At 39.3% G+C, this 20,038-nt stretch overlaps 1 protein-coding gene across 4 annotated transcripts in view; it reads left to right on the forward strand.

Moving 5' to 3' along the window:
* LOC136867343 (myosin heavy chain, embryonic smooth muscle isoform) overlaps positions 1–20,038 on the forward strand; it is a 543,017-nt gene that overhangs the window by 67,254 nt on the left and 455,725 nt on the right. For all 4 annotated transcript variants that reach the window (XM_067144510.2, XM_067144513.2, XM_067144511.2 and 1 more), the window contains exon 4: positions 10,060–10,224. In XM_067144510.2, coding sequence (XP_067000611.2) covers positions 10,060–10,224 — 165 coding nt within the window. The remainder of the gene's footprint in view (positions 1–10,059; positions 10,225–20,038) is intronic.

Below are 20,038 nucleotides of genomic sequence, written 5' to 3' on the forward strand. Positions count from 1 at the left end.
TAGAATTGGCCCAGAGATCCTTGAGAAAATCCCAGTGGAGCAGGCAGGATTCAGACCGAACTGAAGCACTACAGACCAAATAATGTCTCTTACAACTAACGTAGAAGCAGGCTATCAGAGAAAGCTTAAGACATCAGTGGCTTTTATTGATCTGACAGCAGCCTATGATACAGTCTGGAAGGACGGTCTACTCTTCAAATTTCTGAAAGTGATACCATGTAAGACGACTGCCTGGCTCCTGAATAATATGCTAAGCCAAAGACTTTTCCAAGTACATATGGGGAATGCTGTGAGCACCAAAAGATCACTAAATAGTGGACTTCCACAGGGTTCTATTCTTGCTCCAATCTTACTTAGCCTATATATCTCAGACGTGCCTGCCACATTTTCAAGAAAATTTGGATATGCAGATGACTGGGCTATTGCTACCAGAGATACAACATTTGAGAAATCCGAGATGACCTTAACGGACGACATAAAAGTGTTGGACCAGTACTTTAAATTGTGGAGACTTGCACTTAATGCCAAAAAAACAGAGGTATGCTGCTTCCATCTAAACAGCAAGATGGCTAACATACAATTGCAGGTGTACATTGGAAATCAGTTATTGAGACATAATAGATTCCCTAAATACCTAGGAGTTACCTTAGATAGAACACTCTCCTTTAGACAACACCTTTGTAACGTCCAATCCAAAGTAAGAACTCGCAACAACGTAATCCAAAAATTATGTGGTACAACTTGGGGTTCAACAGCAACTTTACTCCGATGCACTGCTTTTTGGGACCTGTGTTCTCGGCTGCTGAGTACTGCGCTCCTGTTTGGCTGAATAGCCCTCATACCAACCTCGGATACGCAGCTCAACAGCACGATGCGCCTCATCTCTGGCACAATAAGATCTACACCCACATATTGTCTACCTATTCTCAGCCATATCTCCCCACCAGATCTTCGACGTAAAACACTCTCCTCAGGGAATTTAATCAAATTAATAAATAATCCCCAATTACCAATACATGACGACATCGCCGATGTTCATCTGAATCGTCTAAGGTCCCGAAATTCACCAATAAGAACTGCAATAGAACTGAAGAATTTAACTTCAATATTACTAAGGAATGGCAGGGAAGACAAGATACTAGGCCTGAGTCAACTTTGCCACACATAGGACCGTCGTTGCCACCTGGATTTGAGCTTTCATAGAAAACCTGGTCTACTCTTAACAGGATACGATCGGGCCATGGTAACTGCGCAGATTTCTACTACAAGTGGAATAGAATTCCTACGCCTAACTGCGGCTATGGTGCCTCCAAGCAGACCATCCTGCACATTATCAGCGAATGTCCAAAAAGAAAGTACAGTGGCGATATCAGTGACTTTGCTCATGCGCTTCCAGAGACAGTTAGGTATATAAATAACCTGGATATAAATCTATAGTTTGTTCTTCAAAATTATTGTATGTTGTATCTGTAAAGCCATACGCTAAATAAATAAATATGAAGACAAACAGCTGATTCGCTACACAACGCGAACGGAAATGTATATACCCGAATACAAGTCCGGAATCAATTATTCTTTGTAGCAACATACATAACTCACATAAGATGAACAACAACAAAAAACACATTTACGAAAAGGCTAAGAGATAAAAATAAATCAATGCTTGAACAGATAAAATGCAAGAAAGTGAAATGAAATTCCTACTTACTGTCTAGAAGAGCTCACGCTGCTGGTAAGTCAATCTCTCCTAACAAAGGAAAAAATCCTGCAGAGGGAATACAGCATTCATTTCTGAGTCACTATCAGCCTTAATATAGTCTGTTGAGGTTTCACTTTCGCTTGACCCTAACAAGTTGGACTTCAGAATAATCTTCTATGATACTTTCCTTCTCACAAGGTTCACTTATAGTGGACTTTGAATGTCATGCAACCTTTAGTCTTACACGGCCTACGGCTTCCAAAAGAAGTCTTTCAACTTCTAAAACTCTGAAGAGTCGGTTATTCACAGCTATATAATCCTTCACTCGGGTCCTAATCAGTTCTATTGCGTTAAAAAATGGCAAAAATGATGCATGATCCCCCTTCATCATGTCATTGCAAACCAAAATATTGTGCTCCTTCAATAACTCAATCAACCCAGTCTTTTTCGCCGCCGTTGTTACTTCGACAAGAATGACCGAGTGGTAGGGGACTTTGTCCATGTTTATTATGCTCTTTTCAAGCAAATTCCTCAACAGTCTTTCCTTGAATCATTTCTTAATTGTGCCACTATTCATTTCCTCGTGGTAATGTCCGGTTTTCTTTGATCAGAAAACACAAGCATTTTAGCACAAAACCTTGTGAAGTACCAGTGTGAGTAACTGATTCTGCCTCCCCCCCTTCGCAATAGGTACTGGCATAGTGCCTCATATTGAATCATCTGTCCAGCGTTTACCACAGGAATGGGAAGCATTAACACTAGGATTACCAAACACACTTTCTACCTACTTTTACAGAAGCGGTCATTTTGACAGATAGTGGCATGTATTAGTTTCTTGAGAATATTGGTGCCAGAAAAAGGTTCGAATTGAATATAAAAACATCATAGACCATAATTTAATTATCATGCATGATTTGTAAACACTATTATGAATAAATAAATAAATAAACAAATAAGTACACTAGTAAGGCAGAATGTTCTTCTTACACACTTTAGCTTACATTATAAACATATCTGCATGAATGTCACCTTCTGCTTTTCAACTTACTTGTCGCACTGTACACACACACTTTGCTTGGTCACCTTTGAAGTGAACTTAACTACAGACCAGTTTTCTACAGATTGCATACCTTTCAACTGTGTTGTTCCCATTGCACACTTCTTCCCTGATTGATGAAAAACTCAGCAAGACGCAACAATACGTGTTCACTTAGGGTCCGATCGGTGGGTCGCGTTTCATCTTTTCCAAGATAGGGAAAACCGTTTACAACATACTTGGCTTCCACGTCGACATCCAAACAAAATTTCATACCAAACTTTTCTGGTTTATTGGCCATATACTGCATAAATGGGCATCTAACTTTCGATGGAAGAAGTTGTTCATCCACGGTAATGTTCTCACCTGGTCTGAAGCAAATAGTAAAATTAGATATAAATTTGTCCCGTACAACAGATACAAGCACCAATCTATCAATTTTCAGGTGATCCCTGCTGGTAGATTTTCCATCGAATACATGAAACCTCATGATATCCAGGAAACTGTTTCGTGCCACAGTTTGGGAGAAAATTCCAGGACCCCACTTCTGTGACCACAGATCAAGAACGTTCGTGTCAGCTCTGTAAGTTCTGCTTGTGTATAAAATACCAATGACAGCGTCCAATTCTTCCAAAGAAAGTGTCCGTTCAGGATTGTTCAGAACTTCGCGGGCTCCAACCTCATATCATTCGATGTGGTGCAGCTTGGATTCGTCAATAAAAAGACAAGCTGTAGTGGAAGAAGTTCCTTCAGTGTGGCGTTTTGCATGTCCTGTGAGACCTCGGACTTCCCTCAGTACATTTTACTCTCCTCGACGCCCTGGCAGACTTGGTAGATTAACAAGAGTCCACACTGTTCCATCCAAAGCGACTTCTTCCTCCCCGACCGTCATATGCTGACGACGCCCATATGTTGACTTACCACAGCGTATGCTTGGCCTCCTGTAGTTGATATCGTGCTCCTTGCCAGTAAATTCATTATCTTCCTTAGTGTTTCCTTCACCTGCAAAATATAATACCAAACATACACTGTGCACTGCATTACGTAAATACAAAATGACTAACTTCAAATAGGCTTACCTTTGTCATCAGCTGTTTTGCTAGTGTGCGTGCATCGCCATTTGGCGGGTGGTTCCCTATCCTTTGAGGTTGAAGGCTGCTGTGTGATTTCATGTTCACATGGAAATTCTACAGGCTCGACGCAACTAGAATCACTATTCGAACTATTTCTGTTTGTCAAGTTATACATGTCTTCGCAATTATCAAGGTGTAAATCAGTCCCAGATTCATTGCATGATTGTGATGGGGAAATTACATGCTTATGCTTCAGAATTTCGGCATCCATTTGCAGACTACGTGAAGATGTTTCTTCGGTGTAATTACAATCAGGAAATCTAGTTTGAATGTTTGTAACGAGTGAACACGACAATTGACTGCTCGTTATGATTGCACACCTTTCATTACTGAACAAATACTGACTATACTTTCCTGTCAGTGTACTTGTATCATTGTTTGAAAAGAGCCAACAGCTGTCCCATAGCAGCACAACAATAAGTTCTATTCAATACTATGGTAATAAAGTACACTGTAACAGCTTGTTAGAATGATATCCCGTTCTAAATGAATGCCACAAAAGTCTGATCGGGTAGCTATTGCAATACCGGTCAAAATGACCGTCCGGTAAAAGTAGGTATATGACCTCATAGTGCTAACTAGGAAGGAGTTACGGGTTTTTGAAGCTATATGCCGAAAAGTACACTTAATATCAATAAAAGCCACCAAAGGGTTTGTATGTTCTAACCGTATAAGGAGAGTGATAGAGAAAACAAAACTGAAAATGGTCATTTTGACCGCTGCAGTAAACCTAGTGTTAACCCACATTTCGTCCAGCTATGTGATAAAATCAAAATTCTCGTTGATCTCTCAGAAATCTGCACCGCCACATTGCAATATTTTTTCTCTCAATCAGCACTCTTTTTGCCCATTAACCTTCTAGTAGCTAAAACCCAGATTTTTAACTAGTTTTTTAAGGGAAGATTTGCTCCCACTGAAAACGTCACTGTTGTAAAGAGAACAAAGCAATTTCTCAGGAGTAGTGTGTTCCGACAAATATTATCTTGTTGAAAAGAATCTAATTCTGTTACCGAATTAGGCTTATTCCTCTTCCTCCCTGGCATTTCTAGTTCGAATGGCTCCGCTGTCTGTTCCTCGGCAAAGTACTTCTCCTTATCTCTGCTTATAACTGTGCTCCTGTTATTCTTGGTTGCATCAGCTGTTCTCTGAACTTCTTTCACTACAGGTAAGAGAGGCGCTATGAAGATAAAGTGGTTTAAGCTGCGAGATAGAGACAACACAACACTCATTGATGGTATCGCGGCGTATATCGTCCAGAACATGCAGGAGAACGACGACACCCCAGATCAAATTTGGACGAGATTCCAGAAGTACTGTACCAACTGGGCAAGGCATAACCTTGGAGTTTCTAATGGCAGACTGCAAATAGACAAGGAAACCTGCTGGTGGAAATACAACATCCAGAAGGCACTGAAAAAGGAAAAGACTAGTTGGAGACACCGGAGGGTGTGCAGCAGATCTACAAGGTCGCTGCTCAGTGCAAAAGGCAATCCAGGGATATTGTCGCCACCAATCCATGATGATCAGGAAACGTTACTGACTAATGATAAAGCTATTAACCTTAAGTATTTTTTAAAATAGTGGCATTCATGTTTATTTTAATGGCTTTCTTGTATAATTTTAATTTTAGTAGTATTTATTCTGTGCAGTCACTATTAAGCAGGTTCTTCAACAGCTGAAGATGACCTATTTACAGGTTGAGACCGGTACTGTCCTTTTATATAAATAATATTGACACCATGTAAAATAAAGTATTGATTAGGTGGAGAAGTCATCCTTCATGCTTGTGTGTCACATCAGGTATGTCAACAACTGACGCAAATCAGACTCTGCGGATCTTGATTGAGAAGCACCGTGAGCTACATAAAGACCTCCATACGGTATTCATCCATCTGGAGAAAGCCTTCGACCGCGTTCCTAGAGATATTGCCTGGGCAGCAGTACAACATCTAAAAGTTCCTGAAGTGTACGTGAAGATGATCCAAGAATGTACCCACATCCATCTACTATGATCAAAACCACTGTAGGAGTTTCAGATTATTTCCGTGTTGATGTTGGTATACATCAGAGGTCAGCACTGAGCCGGTGGTATTCAACATTGTCAACTACCTGATGGAACCGCTGATGACATACCTGCCATGGACCATTGTTTATGGAGATGATTTCTTTTGTTGTGCCGAGTTACGTCAGGAGGTTGAGGCAGTCTTGGAACAATGGCGAGTAATACTAGACGCAAATGGATTAAGAATAAGTCGCAAGAAGACAGAGTATACGTTCTTCAACTTTGCGCAGCCAGGGCAAGTGGGCCCTCACAACACTGTCTTCCTTGTTGGGGAACCACTGTTGATGACCAAGTTCAAATACCTTGGATCAGTCATCGGTGTTGGTTGATTAAATGACTGTCTCTTACTGGTGTTCTGCATGATAAGCAGATGTCAGTCCGGCCTGCCCTCATATATGGCTCTGAATGTTAGGGCAAGGCAGAAAACGTATGACGAGCGAATGCATGTCGCAGAGATGCAGATGTTGCGATGATCGGCAGGAGTCACTCTGCATGACAAAATGCGCAATGAACATATGCAGGGATCCTTTAAAGTTGTGTCCATCAGCGACAATATGGAGGAAAAACAGCTTTGCTGGTATGGTCACACCAGAAGAAGAAATTAACACAATTTATTACAGAAAGCTCTTGCCATCAAAGAGACGAAGATGGCATCCTAAGGCAACATGAAAACAAACTGCTGAGGCTGCATTAAGGAAAAGTGAAGTTCCATTAGATCTGGTACAAGAACATCGGACATACTCTGAGTCAGACAAGCCAACCCTGAGTGATCTCGGCAGTGCCTGTTTTATGGGTGCTTATACAACCAGGAAAGAAAAAAAAAAAGATTGCAACTAAGAAAGAAAATAAGCAATAAGTTATCTTTGACATTTTCTTTACTGACATCAGTCGTGTTAATGGGCTGATTTCATTTGTTAGTCCTGGGTTAATGATGGTTAGGGGGCGGATTTCTATGACAAGTCATATTTTTTCCCCTAACATTATATCTTATAATCTTGTATTTTCACGTTTTCAAGCATGATAATCAAAATTAAACAGGTTTTATTGGGCATATAAATGCATATTTAGGCTTTCTTAATTTTTATGGCATATTTTCAACAAAATATCATAACGGCATATTTTGGTAATTTTCATTTGAATTTCATTTTATAAAAATCAGAATAAGCTCTAGAAATTATTTTTCAGGATAGACTGGAATATACTACTGAAGAACGATTCTAAAGTAGTGTATGGAATGTTTCTAACAGGTAGGAGCTATTGTTTGCTAGCTGGGTCAATTTCTGGAAACCAGGCTATTGTTTACACGGAAGCAGAGGTAATTCTGCAGTTATTTGTCATTGTTCTTATCTCTCTCCGTCGCCCTTCCCTCTTCCACCATCAACACACTGAATGACCTTGGTCATTAGGGAGCTTCAGTCATACACTTCCTTTCAAGATGCCTAAAACGAAAGTCTCGATTTGTGGGAGGTTGCGAAGTTTTGTTCGCGAGTTCGGTGAAAACATATTCAGTACGGATGGAGTGATATTTCGCAAATTGTGTGAGTTTAAAGTTACTGCCGAAAAACGCTTCTGTGTGCAACAACACTGTAATACTGTAAAACATAATTGTGTAACTAGATAATCTGCACTCGAAAGTAGGCAATGTCTGCTATTTAAAACCCCGACATAAAGTTCAGTGTTCACAATTTTCACAGAGGATGGTTTCGTCTACTATTCCTTTAAAGAAACTTAACAGCCGAAGCTTCAGACAGTTTATTGAAAAATATACAAAGCATCCTGTTCCCAACGAATCTACTCTCAGGAAGGACTATCTGACTCCTTGTTATAAAGAGATGTTGGATATAATAAGGCGTGGCGTGGGAGACAGTAAGATATGGGTTTCAATAGACGAGACCACAGATGTAGATGGAAGATATGTAGGAAATGTGATATTGCACTGATCTTATTCTTCTTACACTGTAACTTAGAATATTCTCTTATTAGACTAAAAAATAGTTCTGACACTTCGATCTTTTAACATACAGACACCTGCCTTTATGGATTTTTAATTACATTTTATATATATATATATATTGAATGCATGTATGGGAATGCCTGCTGAAAAGGAATGTAGCCTACCAAAATCATTAACCAACAAGATAAAAATGTTGTATCACGAGAGTAAAAGTTGGAAATGGTGACTCTGAAACATTTTATACAAAAGAGGTCTCAAGCAAGGAAGTGCACTGTCACCATTATTGTTTATTATATTGATGGATGTAATCATAAAACGTGTAAAACAGAATATTAGTAGTGATGAAGTGAATGCTTTGGTATATGCTGGTGATGTGGTGATTTGGGGGAAGGGAGAAAAGTACAAAGGAGACTGGACATTTGGAATAAAATCTGAACGAGTTTGGAATGGTAATTAGTAAAAAGAAAACTGTAGTCATGCACCGTGGAAAAGAGAAAAAGAGAAGCCAAGTGAACATAGATGGAGAATGGTTAGAGAATGTAGAACAGTTCACATATCTGGGTAGCATTATTAATGGAAGTAATGAAATCAATCCTGAAATTATTAACAGACTAAGTAAAGGTACAACATTTTATCATCAAGTCATAGAGCTTTTATGGGATGACAAAGTATTCAAGAAAATGAAATTAACATTATAAACAGAATTTCATACCAGTTGTAACATATGGACTAGAACGCTGGTAACTAATAAGAGACTAGATAGTAAAATCCAAACAGTAGAAATGAAATTTTTAAGATCAGTTAAAAAGACAAGAAAAGATGCAATTCAAAATATTAAAATCAGAGATGAGCTAAATATAGAACCGTTAGTACAAAAATACAGAAAGCAAGACTGAGATAGTTCGGACATGTAAAAAGAATGGGAAAGGAACAGGTAGCAAGAAGGGAATTGGCAAGAGAAGTTAAGGGAAAGAGACCCGTTGGAAGACCGAAAAGAAGGTGGATGGATCAGATTTGAGAGAAGCTGGATTGGACGTGGCGGAAGTAATGGAGCAGGAAAAGTGGAAGGACAGAAAGGAGTGGAGGAGGCATGTTAACCACACCCATGTGATTGGACTGGCACATTGATGATGATGAATATATTGAATAAATATTTTGCTCCTGTATACATATTTTTTTCTTTTTCAAAAGAATAATATTTTACACTCTCATTATGTATTTATTTAATTGTGCCGTAATTATAATCTTAGGTTTTGTTAATTTCTTTCAACCAACTTACCTTCTACACCTTCATTTTAAACTCAAGATCTCGAACAATACTTAAGAATGAAGAGACAGTCTTTTTAAAACAAAACAAAAACTTCATCTCACATTACATATTTAGTCGTAATATGAAAGATCTCAAGTTCTAAAATTGGTTTGCAATTTTGATATGCTGCCACCTCACATCACATATCCATTATATGGAAGTAATTACACGGTCATACAGTGCATAATGTCTACTTGTATCATTAATTCACATCAATGGAACTAACCTGAAGGGAATGACGAGGCTTAGAGGGAGGTGAAAAAGTTGCATATTTGTGCCTTTTATTTTTATTGTAGTTGCGATATTTGGATACCTCTAGGCATGAATGATCGGAATGTTTGTCAGATGTTCCAGTGTTTCACTAGTGTTTCGCACGTTTCACTAGTTGTTCATGATCTATGGGAATGCTTCTAGGCCTGAAACACGAGAATATTCCACGAGACGAAGCTGTGTGTCGTGAATCAAAAGTTTTAGTATAACTTCATTTTTCCTGTTTTTTTTTTTTTTTTTTTTTTTTTTTTCTTTCAGTATGGCTTCAGTTCTGAATCTTCTGAAATTGAACAAACCTGAATTATAATAATTATTGGCTTGCATGGTGTTCTGGATGCTGATACATGAATGAGCTGTGTTCTTGCCATCCTTTTTTGTTCTCAGTTTTGTAATTTCTATTAAGAATATGTTTTTCCTGCTTTAATAGCTGTTGTAAACATTCTTTTTTTGATGGCTGACTGTTAATTTTGGAAATACAGGGGATGGGATCAATGTACTCAATAAAAATATTTAATGAGAGGTTAGGTTGTGAGTGCAAATCAATGGATGTTTTCTGTCTAACTCTGTTCTAATCTTTGTATTTAATTTTGTTTTAGGCTCGTGATGAATTCAAATTCCGGTATCTCCACTTTAAGCAGCGATATGAGAAAGAACTTACGGAAAAAGAAAGTCTTGTGAAAGAGTTGGCTAACAGATGCATTCCACAGACTGAAGTGCGGGCTCTGAAGGCTCAGGTGGAAAGTCTTCAAGATGAATTGGAGGTTCGTAGAAATATATTTTTATCTTCTAGATTCCCTGTGGGTGTGGTAGTGTACCTAAGCCTGCCATTTTATTCTGTCTTCCCAACCCTACTCTTCAAACACTTTACTGCTGTCATTGCTCTTTGCTTCAATAACTTCTGCTATTGATACCTTCCTTTGAAAGCTTGTCTTCTGATATGCTCACATGTCTAATATCCGATCTAGAAAGCCAAGAATAACGGCCGAGATGATCCGTCGTGCTGACCACACAGCACCTTCGGGCTGAGCACCGGTCGCTTGGTTGGCCATGGCCCTTCGGGGCTGTTGTGCCATGGGGTTTGGTTTGGTTCATTTGTCTAAAATATCTTGGGTTGACTATTTCATTCTTGTCGTGCAGTTCACTACTCCTGTTCTTTTGTACATTTCCTCTTCATGCATTTAATCTTGTGTCTTACTCTGAATGCTCCTCAGGAACTTCCTATTCACTGCTTGGATCTTGCTCTTATTTTGTTCAGGAAAGGTCTTGGCTGCTGAAACAGTTAATAATAATAATCATCATCATCGGTTTGCACTTCCAGTGATCCAGGTAGGTTGTTTGAAAACTAGCGTCTTCCAATGTTGCCTATTCACAAAGATTTTGTTGTCCATGACAGATTCCCAATTCCATCCTCCTTTCTCCACTTCTTCCCTCAGTTGGTCCATCCATCTTCTTCTTGGTCTTCCAGCTGTTCTTCTTTTCCAAATAAGCACATGGTAACTTTGTGGTATTCATTCGTTTAACATGCCCAAACCATTTAAGTCTAGATGACCTAAGTCTTTTCTCCATCGATTCATTTAGACCTAGGTTAGATCGGATCCCGTCATTTTTCACGTGATCAAGCCTTTTTTTTTTTTTTTTTTTGAGGGCAGTTCTAAGAAATTTCACAGGCTTGAGTCCTACTACAATCCTTTGATGGTAGTGTGCAGGTTTCCAGAGAATATGTAAGGATGGGTATGAAATATGACTTTTACAGGGTCATTTTTGTCCTGTGTGGGACCTTCTCATCCCATAGTAGGTGTCTAACGATACTGTAAAAGTTAAAGCCTTTGGTTACTCTGTTATTTCTATCTCATCTCTGTTATTCCTAGCCATTACGCTTCCTAAATATCTGAATTGGTGTACTACTTCAACTTGTTGGTCCTGTATTTTATGTTGCATTTTTTATTATGTCTGCTGATTTTCAATGCTACAGTTTTTGATGGGTTCAGTTTCATTCCATAATCATAAAACTTCTTACCCCATGCATTCAGATTACAGTAGAAGTCTGTTATAGCGAGAATTCATAACAGCGAAAAATGTACTCGTTATATCGGATAGTCGTTATATCCGATTTTTATATAAAAGTCGGAAAAACCCCGTTGCACATTAAAACCGGTGTGAAAGGGCAATCAGTTTGTTCAAAACCCTCGTTTCCGCAGATGATATCCACACTACGCCTTACTTGTTGTTATTTTTCGTAATCCGATACTACGTGAAAGTATGTTTAATTTCATTCTGAAAAAAATATAGTACCGTATTTCTCCGAATCCAAGATGAACCCCACTTTTTCCATAAAAAAAATTAAATCAGGCTCAAATAGAACTTTGTAAAATCATATGAATGCCGTGTTGTACAGTGGGCCTACGCATTTTTAGACGCCGAGCATTGACTTTCGTAACGCCGTTTTTTTTTTTTGCTTGCTGCTGCTGCACAATTATTCTTTATTTCCGCGGGTTTAGGGACTGTTAACTTAACATTGGCATCATAATACCGAAGAGAACCCATTGAAAACTTTCCGGCAATACCTATTCCATGCGTTTCTGCAATACGATCCATCAGGAAATTATTCTTGCTGTCTATAAAACTTACTTTTACGCAGCGTCAGATATAACCGGCTACCGCTACACGCACGTCTCACTTGCCGGGTTCGGCCAAATTCAGCGGCTAGCGATATATAGGCCTAATCGCGGACGTTGAAAGTCAACGAACGAGTTTATATCGCCACGGCATGGCCATTTCGCCCTTGCGTTTTTTGTGCACATACCTCACAATTTTATCTTCGACTTCTTTAAAACGTCCTTGTTGTGGACCACTGAATGCATTTTTTGTACAGTACACATTTTTTTAGCTCTTTATTCATGCTAACATCAAATGTTGGCTTTAGATAGGCCTATGCTGTATTTTCTTGTGGCTGCACAATTATTCTATATTTCTGAGTGTTTAATAACCATTAACTTGAAATTGGCATCATATCGCCTAGAACCCGTTGAAAATTTGCCGGCAATACCTTTTTCACGTATCTTTAGAATACGACTATCAATCACGAAAATATTCCTGCTGTCTATAAACATTAATTTTACTATGCGTCGAGTACAATAGACGCGTTATAACTCTGCCACTGAGTAGCCATGGCTTTTCTAAGAATTCGAAGGCTCACATGTTTTTTTGCCATTTTGCAGATTTGAGAAAGACTCAGGCACTGTACAACCGGTTGTCGCGGCTAGCGATGTATTGTAAAGAGGCGGTTGTTTATTGTCAACGGCGGTAGTTGTCAGTGTTATCCATTAACTTACTGTTAGGCCGCGAATGCAACAACCCTTGAGTTTTCGTGCGAGATTCTGAGGAAAAAAATCTTGGATTCGGAGAAATACGGTATCACTCCAGAGATTTCTGTGTCAAACACCTCAGCTTTCTTCTTCAAAACAGCGTCAGGTAACCTAACAGTATATGTATCATGAAAACATATTTGAAACGCATGTAGAGAAATAACCTCGTGAAAAATTGACATGTAAATAGCCATAACTAGACGCGAGAAGATACGAAATATCCTCTGAAATCAGTGATGTACTCTGCCATATCTTGAGGTGTATCTCATTCTTACTTAATTTCTGTAATAACATTAAAATTAAGATATCGTTTACTTCAGTCTTTACTTTTAACGAGTTAACAACTGCTGTCAGGCACGTCATTTATGCATTTATTACGAAAACGTGTTATCCTCTTTCATTTCGAATTTTCTTTAGAGAACAACAGTCAATGGGTATTATTAATCAACTCCAACATCGCCTTTGAATGTCAACGAGAGAGCTCGCAAATGCACAAAGTGAGAAAACTATACCGTACCGAAGATGATCGATCGCATTTTGTTGCAAACGTTTCAGTTTTCTTATTCAAACAGCGTCACGTATCCTAACTTAACCGTACTATACGTATGATGAAAACACACTTCAAGCACCACTAGAGAAATAACTTTCTCGCTATAAATTTTCATAATAGCCTTTCCGTAATTTAACCAGACGCGACAAAATATAAACTAACCTCTGAAATCAATTAAGCACTCTGCCATATCTCGAGATGTATCCCATTCTTACTTAATTGCAGTATTTGGCCTCAAAAGTAAGCGGTCGTTCAGGCAGCCCTAATTTTTAACGAGTTAACAACCGTTATCGGACACGTTATTTACGCATTTATTACGAAAATATGTTCTCTTTCATTTTGAATTTTCTTTACTGAATAGCTGTTGATGGGTATTACTGATCGATTCTGATGTCGGCGAGAGAAATCGCTAGTGCATATTGTGAGGAAACGATGCTGAAGGTAATCGATCGCATGCAATATCATCGCTGGGGTGCATAAATATAGGTAACGGAAAAAATTGTGCGCGCTTTATCGCTCGTAATAATGGATGCGTCAGTGATAGGGTTCTCGCTGTAACCGAAGGGCGACACACAGTTTAATATAGGAATTTTGAAGGGACAGAAAGAAAGTCGTTGCTATAACGGAGGTCTCGTTATATGCCGTACTCGCTATAGCGGACTTCTACTATATTTTGCACTCCCTCCTCTGTTTCATCCCGTATTGCCACATCGTCTGCAAACACCAGAGCCTAAAGATCTGTATTACCTTTGCCTTTTAGTTCCTTTAAAATGGTATCCATAACTGGTATGAATAGTGATAATGCACTTCCCTCTTGTACTCCTTTGGTTGTATTGAACCATTCAGAGTGACCATCTCCAATACCAGTCAGTATAGGATCCTCTTGCACTTCATTAGCATATACTTGCTCATGCTTCCCTCTGTAGATCAGTGATAGTTGGCGTCTGGATTCCAAGATTGCAGGTTAAAATCTGACAAAGGTGGTATGATTTTTGATGGACGGGGAAAAAATCCATTTGACACTGCGTCATTCGATATCGATATGTAAAAGATGTTAAGTGATACATTCAGTGTTAACACAATAATCTGTGTATATAAAATAAGGTTTTGTTTGTACATTGCTCAGAATTTAGAAAGAATGATATTTCTCTATCGGTTGTGTCCACAGTAACAAGGAAATGCACTTTTAACTTTTCTGTAATTTCTGTCTGTATTTATGTGCACGCATCATGAGAAAACAGCTGAAGAGAATTTAATGAGCCACTACAATTTCGGCTATAAATCATTTTATTCACGCTGAGAGAAATGCTAGTTTAGGGGAAGACCTAATAAATAATAAATACCGTTATTATTGGTCCTATCAAAGAGTAGTACCTAACAGATTGATAGAGAATACAATTTCCAATTCATTTATTAATACGTTTACATGCAGGATTCAGATCAGTCAGAGTACACTTCCCGTATTGAAAACACCATGTAAACCGTGACTTAGTTCGGATTGAGTTTCATGGTCTCAAGTTTAATAGCCAGACACACCTAATTAATACCTATTAATACTAATACTATTGACTTTTGGAACAGAAATAAAAACATTGAGTTAACAGACTACTACACGATACATAGTTTGGTTATCAAAGATATGTACTCCAACATTCCTATCATAGATACTATAAAAACAGTAAGAAAGAATTTAATGCGACACAGCAAATTACACTGACTTAGCAAAAGTCATGGGATAGTCACCTAATAGCGTGTCTGGCCTCCTCTGGCCCTGCGAACTGTAGTGAGACGCCGTGGAAGTGAGTCAAGTCCCTGGTAGTCCTCTGGACGCAGCTAACACCAAATCGTTCGCAGAGCGGCCGCCAATTCTGGTCTGTTTGTGAGTGCAGGATCCATGGCGCGGAGCCTGCGTTCCAGGACATCCCAGACATGCTCGATAGGGTTCATATCAGGGCTCCTGGGTGGCCATGGCAGTCGTTGGATATCCACTGCATGTTCCTGGAACCAATCCCGGGCGATGTGGGAATGATGTAACGGTGCGTTATCTTGAAACACCACAGAACCGTCTGGACGCTGGAAGGCCAAAAATGGGTGGAGATGGTCTCCGAGGTAGTGTTGGCTACTGAATGCATGATTCGAAGCAGTGTATCGATTCATTCAAGTGTCCGAGTGAATTGATTCACAGGAACGGCGAGCTCACGGCACACGATTCAGCTTACTCCCAGCGGACAGTGCTGAGTGGCGCACTCACTGGACGTTGACGGGGAGCCAAGCTTCCGCTGCAGCGAGACAGTGAATCATGGCACATCGAAAGAACCATGAACGAGCGTGGCTCAGTGAGACACAAGATACACACGGCTCCTTATCGGCTCACTGGACACGCGGAGAGCCGAGCTTCCGCTGCAGCGAGACATACAGTGAGCCATAGCACACTGAAAGAATCGTGAACGAGCACGGCTCAGTGAGTCACAAGGTACACACGGCTCCTTATCGGCACACTGGACAGTTGGACACTGGCGGAGGGCCGAGCTTCCGCTGTAGCGAGACATACAGTGAGCCATGGTACAGTACACTGAAAGAATCGTATGCTATAATGGATTCTCGAGCTCAGCTCGTTTGAAAATAATACCCATTTGCAATCACTGTCCTCTTCTTACAGGGAGGTTTAAATAATAGATGGATTTATTTGCAGTGTTAAATAGGTTGTCAAAACGTAATTCTGAAGTAGCTAGTATGTAGGTAGGCTATTAGGTTATACTATTTATTAGTTTAATGAATCTTAGTGTTAAAACTTAGTTGGCATTTGACTGTTAAACTCTACTCTAGCCTGCCCTATGACTGAGTCATGCTCATGACCACTCAAAAGTACCTGTTTTATATTGGGAAGAACGGCTCAGTATTATCTCAGTTCATATGTCACATTGTTGCACAAGACTTCAATCATATGTGGACAGACACAATCACTTAACCAACAGTATGTTGAATCAGAAAACCAGCGGGCTACTGTACATACCATAATTTCGGTCTTTTTTGTATTAATTTTCATGTTATACTTATCTCTCAATATCTTATTCATTCTTATTAATGCACTTTGTAGTTTCTCTTCGTTCTCCTCTATGACGGCTATGTCATCAGCAAATCTTATTATTTTTATTTCTACTCAATTTATCTTTATCTCTTCCATTTCCTCTTTACATTCCTCAATGGCTTTCTCAATATACAGGTTGAACAGCACTGGTGACAAATTACATCCCTGTCGTACCCCTTTCTTTATATAAGCCTCCCATACTTCACCATTTATGTTTATGATGCCTCTTTGGTTGTTATAGAGTTCGTATACTATTCGTCTATCTCTAAAATCTAGAGCAACACTAGTCATGATCTTCATTAACATATTCCAGTTCACATTATCGAAAGCTTTTTTAAATCCACGAATGCAATAAACAAAGGTTTTTTTACGTCTAGCATTTTGTTATAACATGTCGTAACGTTAGAATAGCTTCTCGTGTGCCTCTATTCCGCCTAAATCCATACTGATCTTCAGCCAAATGTGGTTCAATTTTATTGCTTATTCAGTTATATATTATTCTTGTCAATAGTCTTGACATCTGCGACAACAGACTTACGGTGCAATATTCTTCACATTTTAGAGTTCCAGGTTTCTTCGGTATAGGGATTATGAGAGACTTTTTAAAATCTTCTGGAATTTCTCTGGTTTCATTTATTTCCCTGATCAGTTTAAAAATATAGCTGTGTGTTTCATCATCCAGTCTCTATCATTTCTCCAGTTATTTCATCACATCCTGGTGCTTTATTAGGTTTCAATTCTTTCACAGCCTTAAGATATTCTTCTTTTGTTAAAGAGGGTCCCAGTTGGTCACTTGTTATGTTGCATTCATTTTCAAGGTCATTTATGTCAGTAGGATCTTCATATATTGTTTTTATGTATCGCTTCCATCTTTCTCCCACTTCTTTGCTCTGACAACAGTTTCCCATTTTCACCTAATATGCTGTTACTACGGCCAGTGACTGTTCTGAATTGTTTCTTAATCAATTTATAAGCAGTTTCCATGTTTCCTTTCTCCATTCTTTCTTCTATTTCTTTGCATTGTCTCATTATATATTCTTCCTTAGTCTTCTTTGCTTCTCTGTTGACTAGGTCTCGGAGTCTTTTGTAGTTTGATTCCTTCTTCACTCTTTGAGTTTTTAAATTTCCTCCTTTCCTCTATACGTTCAAGCACATAATCTGTAACCCATGGTTCTTGTGCTTGTTTTGTCGTTTTCCTATTACCTGATTTGCAGCTTCTATGTTAGGGTGTTTAAGGCCCATCCATTTCTCATTTATTGTACCATTGGGTATTTCTGCGACGTTCTGTTTTACAAGTGTTTGATAGTTTTCCTTGATTCTGTCTTGTTTTAGTTTCCTCACATTATATCTGCAATATTTTTCCAAATTCTTCCTCTTCTTTCTTAGTCTTTAATCAGATTTTAACAATACTAGGTTGTGGTCACTCGCTACATCAGCCCCTGGATAACCTTTGCATTGTTTGACTTGGTTACGGTATCTTTCCTTTACCATAATATAATCTATTTGGTATCTCGCTTTATCTCCAGGTGCAGTCCACGTGTACCTTCTTCCCTTGGGCTGTTTGAACAAGGTGTTTGTAATTATTAGTCCTTTTGCTTTTCAAAAGTCTATTAGTTCTTGTCCTCTGTCATTTCTTACTCCAAGACCATACTGACCTACAGTCTTCCCATCTTTTCCTTCACCAACGGAGGCGTTCCAGTCTCCAAGAAAAATGAGGTTCTCGTTGTCCTTAATCGTATCCATTAACTCCTCTAACTGATCATATACCTAGTCCACTTCATCTGAATGATTCGTTGTTGGCATGTACACATGTATTATTATCATGTCCACTGGTTCATTTTCTATTCTCACCATAATTATTCTGTCACTGTATTGTACATAGCTCTGAATTCGTACACCTACGTTTTTACTTAATACTATTCCTACACCTGCATGGCTTCCTTTTTCTCCAGAGTATATAATTCTATAGTTATCACTCCAAAAGTCCACCTTCTCAGGCCACTTTATTTCACTCGCTCCTAATGTCGATGTCATGTTTAGCTATCTCCTTTTTTAAGTTCTCTAGCTTACCGCAAATATTGAGAGATCGTATATTCCAAGTTCCTAAAATAATATTTCTTGTGTTTCTTCCACGCTTTGTCCCTGACCCCAGCCGGAGATCCGAATTGGGGACTATTTTACCTCGGGAATTCCATTTGTTCCAAAGCCCACCATCATTGCTGCATAACAAGGGATATCCAGTGGATCTTTAATGGGGTGGTTTCCCGCTGGCCTTCTCCATCCTATGCCGTTGACCATATTGGTTCATCCGCCTTTAGGAGCAGTTTCCCACTCCATGGGCAAGAGAGTGCCCTACGCTATACCCGCTCATCCGCCCTCCTTGGAGGCCGTTGGCACTTAGTAACGGGGGCCCCCTTTTCCCGGGGTGTATTCGGTCCCATATCTTCTATCCAAGAATAAAACCAACTCGGTGAGACTTGGGGTTAGTTCTTCGGCCCTCCAAGCCGTTGGGAGATTTCCTCTTCCGCCTTAGAGACCGTTGACCATTTTCTTTTTAGCCTCATTTGATCCGCGGGTGCTTATTTGACCATGCCTTATTCGCACCTGTCCTGCATATCTACGGGACGTTCCCTATCAACCATCGGGACGCGCCGTGTCGGGGTTGAGGCCCCCCCCACCCCAGTGTCTCACGCAGGGTTATGTTTAGCTCCTACTCATTTGAGCCAAACCCCCACGCAAGCTGACCAAGTAATGTGTAACATGCTGTTAGTACAGAAGCCTCACTTTACTCATCTTAAAGATGGCTGACAATATGGGCTGGCTGTGTGACCTAGGCAACGCTAAGAATGCTAAACAGAGTGCCAATCTTCATCATAGTTTCTATGGTAGCAAAGACAAAAGAAACAAAATGGGTGAAAGTGAGGGCAAAGATGTTAGCCGAACATAACGAGTGGCTATCTACGTAGTGTTATCTATAAAACTATTGTAGCAGTTAACAAGATGGCTGACACTGCAGAAAATTTATAATAAATATTACAGTAAAAGCACTTTAAACGAGTGTATATTCTTTGGATAACACTAACACAAACTCAGCACCCAAAATAAGCCACAAATACTCCTCAGAAACTATGAATGAAGCGCAGGTTTTCTGTATAGGCGGATGTAAGACGCAGCACTATTACACACAACCTCACCCTCTGGTGGTTGGATGGGAATTACGATTAAATTTGAAAATAAACTAGGTTCTAACTTCTTGGAGAATATTTCAAGTATTAATTTATATACACAGAACATTTAATCATTAATAATTCAATGGTAAAAAGGGAACTGGTGAAAGTTGATCCTGTAGTTCATCACCAAGTCTACTTGAGTGGTGTTAGTCATGTGCAAGCCATTCGACACCGCTGTAAATAACCATTAGCTGATGGAGAACTGTTGGATGTTCTTTCATCATCAATCAATGTAATAAAATGCTCTCGTGCTGCTTTTTAAATGATGCTGAAATGATGTTGGACGGCACATGAAGATGTGGTTAACACAGTTACATTGTGTCTGGTATAAAATTTGCAATT

The sequence above is a fragment of the Anabrus simplex genome, chromosome 3, assembly GCF_040414725.1.
Source record: "Anabrus simplex isolate iqAnaSimp1 chromosome 3, ASM4041472v1, whole genome shotgun sequence".
In the NCBI taxonomy this organism is placed as follows: domain Eukaryota; kingdom Metazoa; phylum Arthropoda; class Insecta; order Orthoptera; family Tettigoniidae; genus Anabrus; species Anabrus simplex.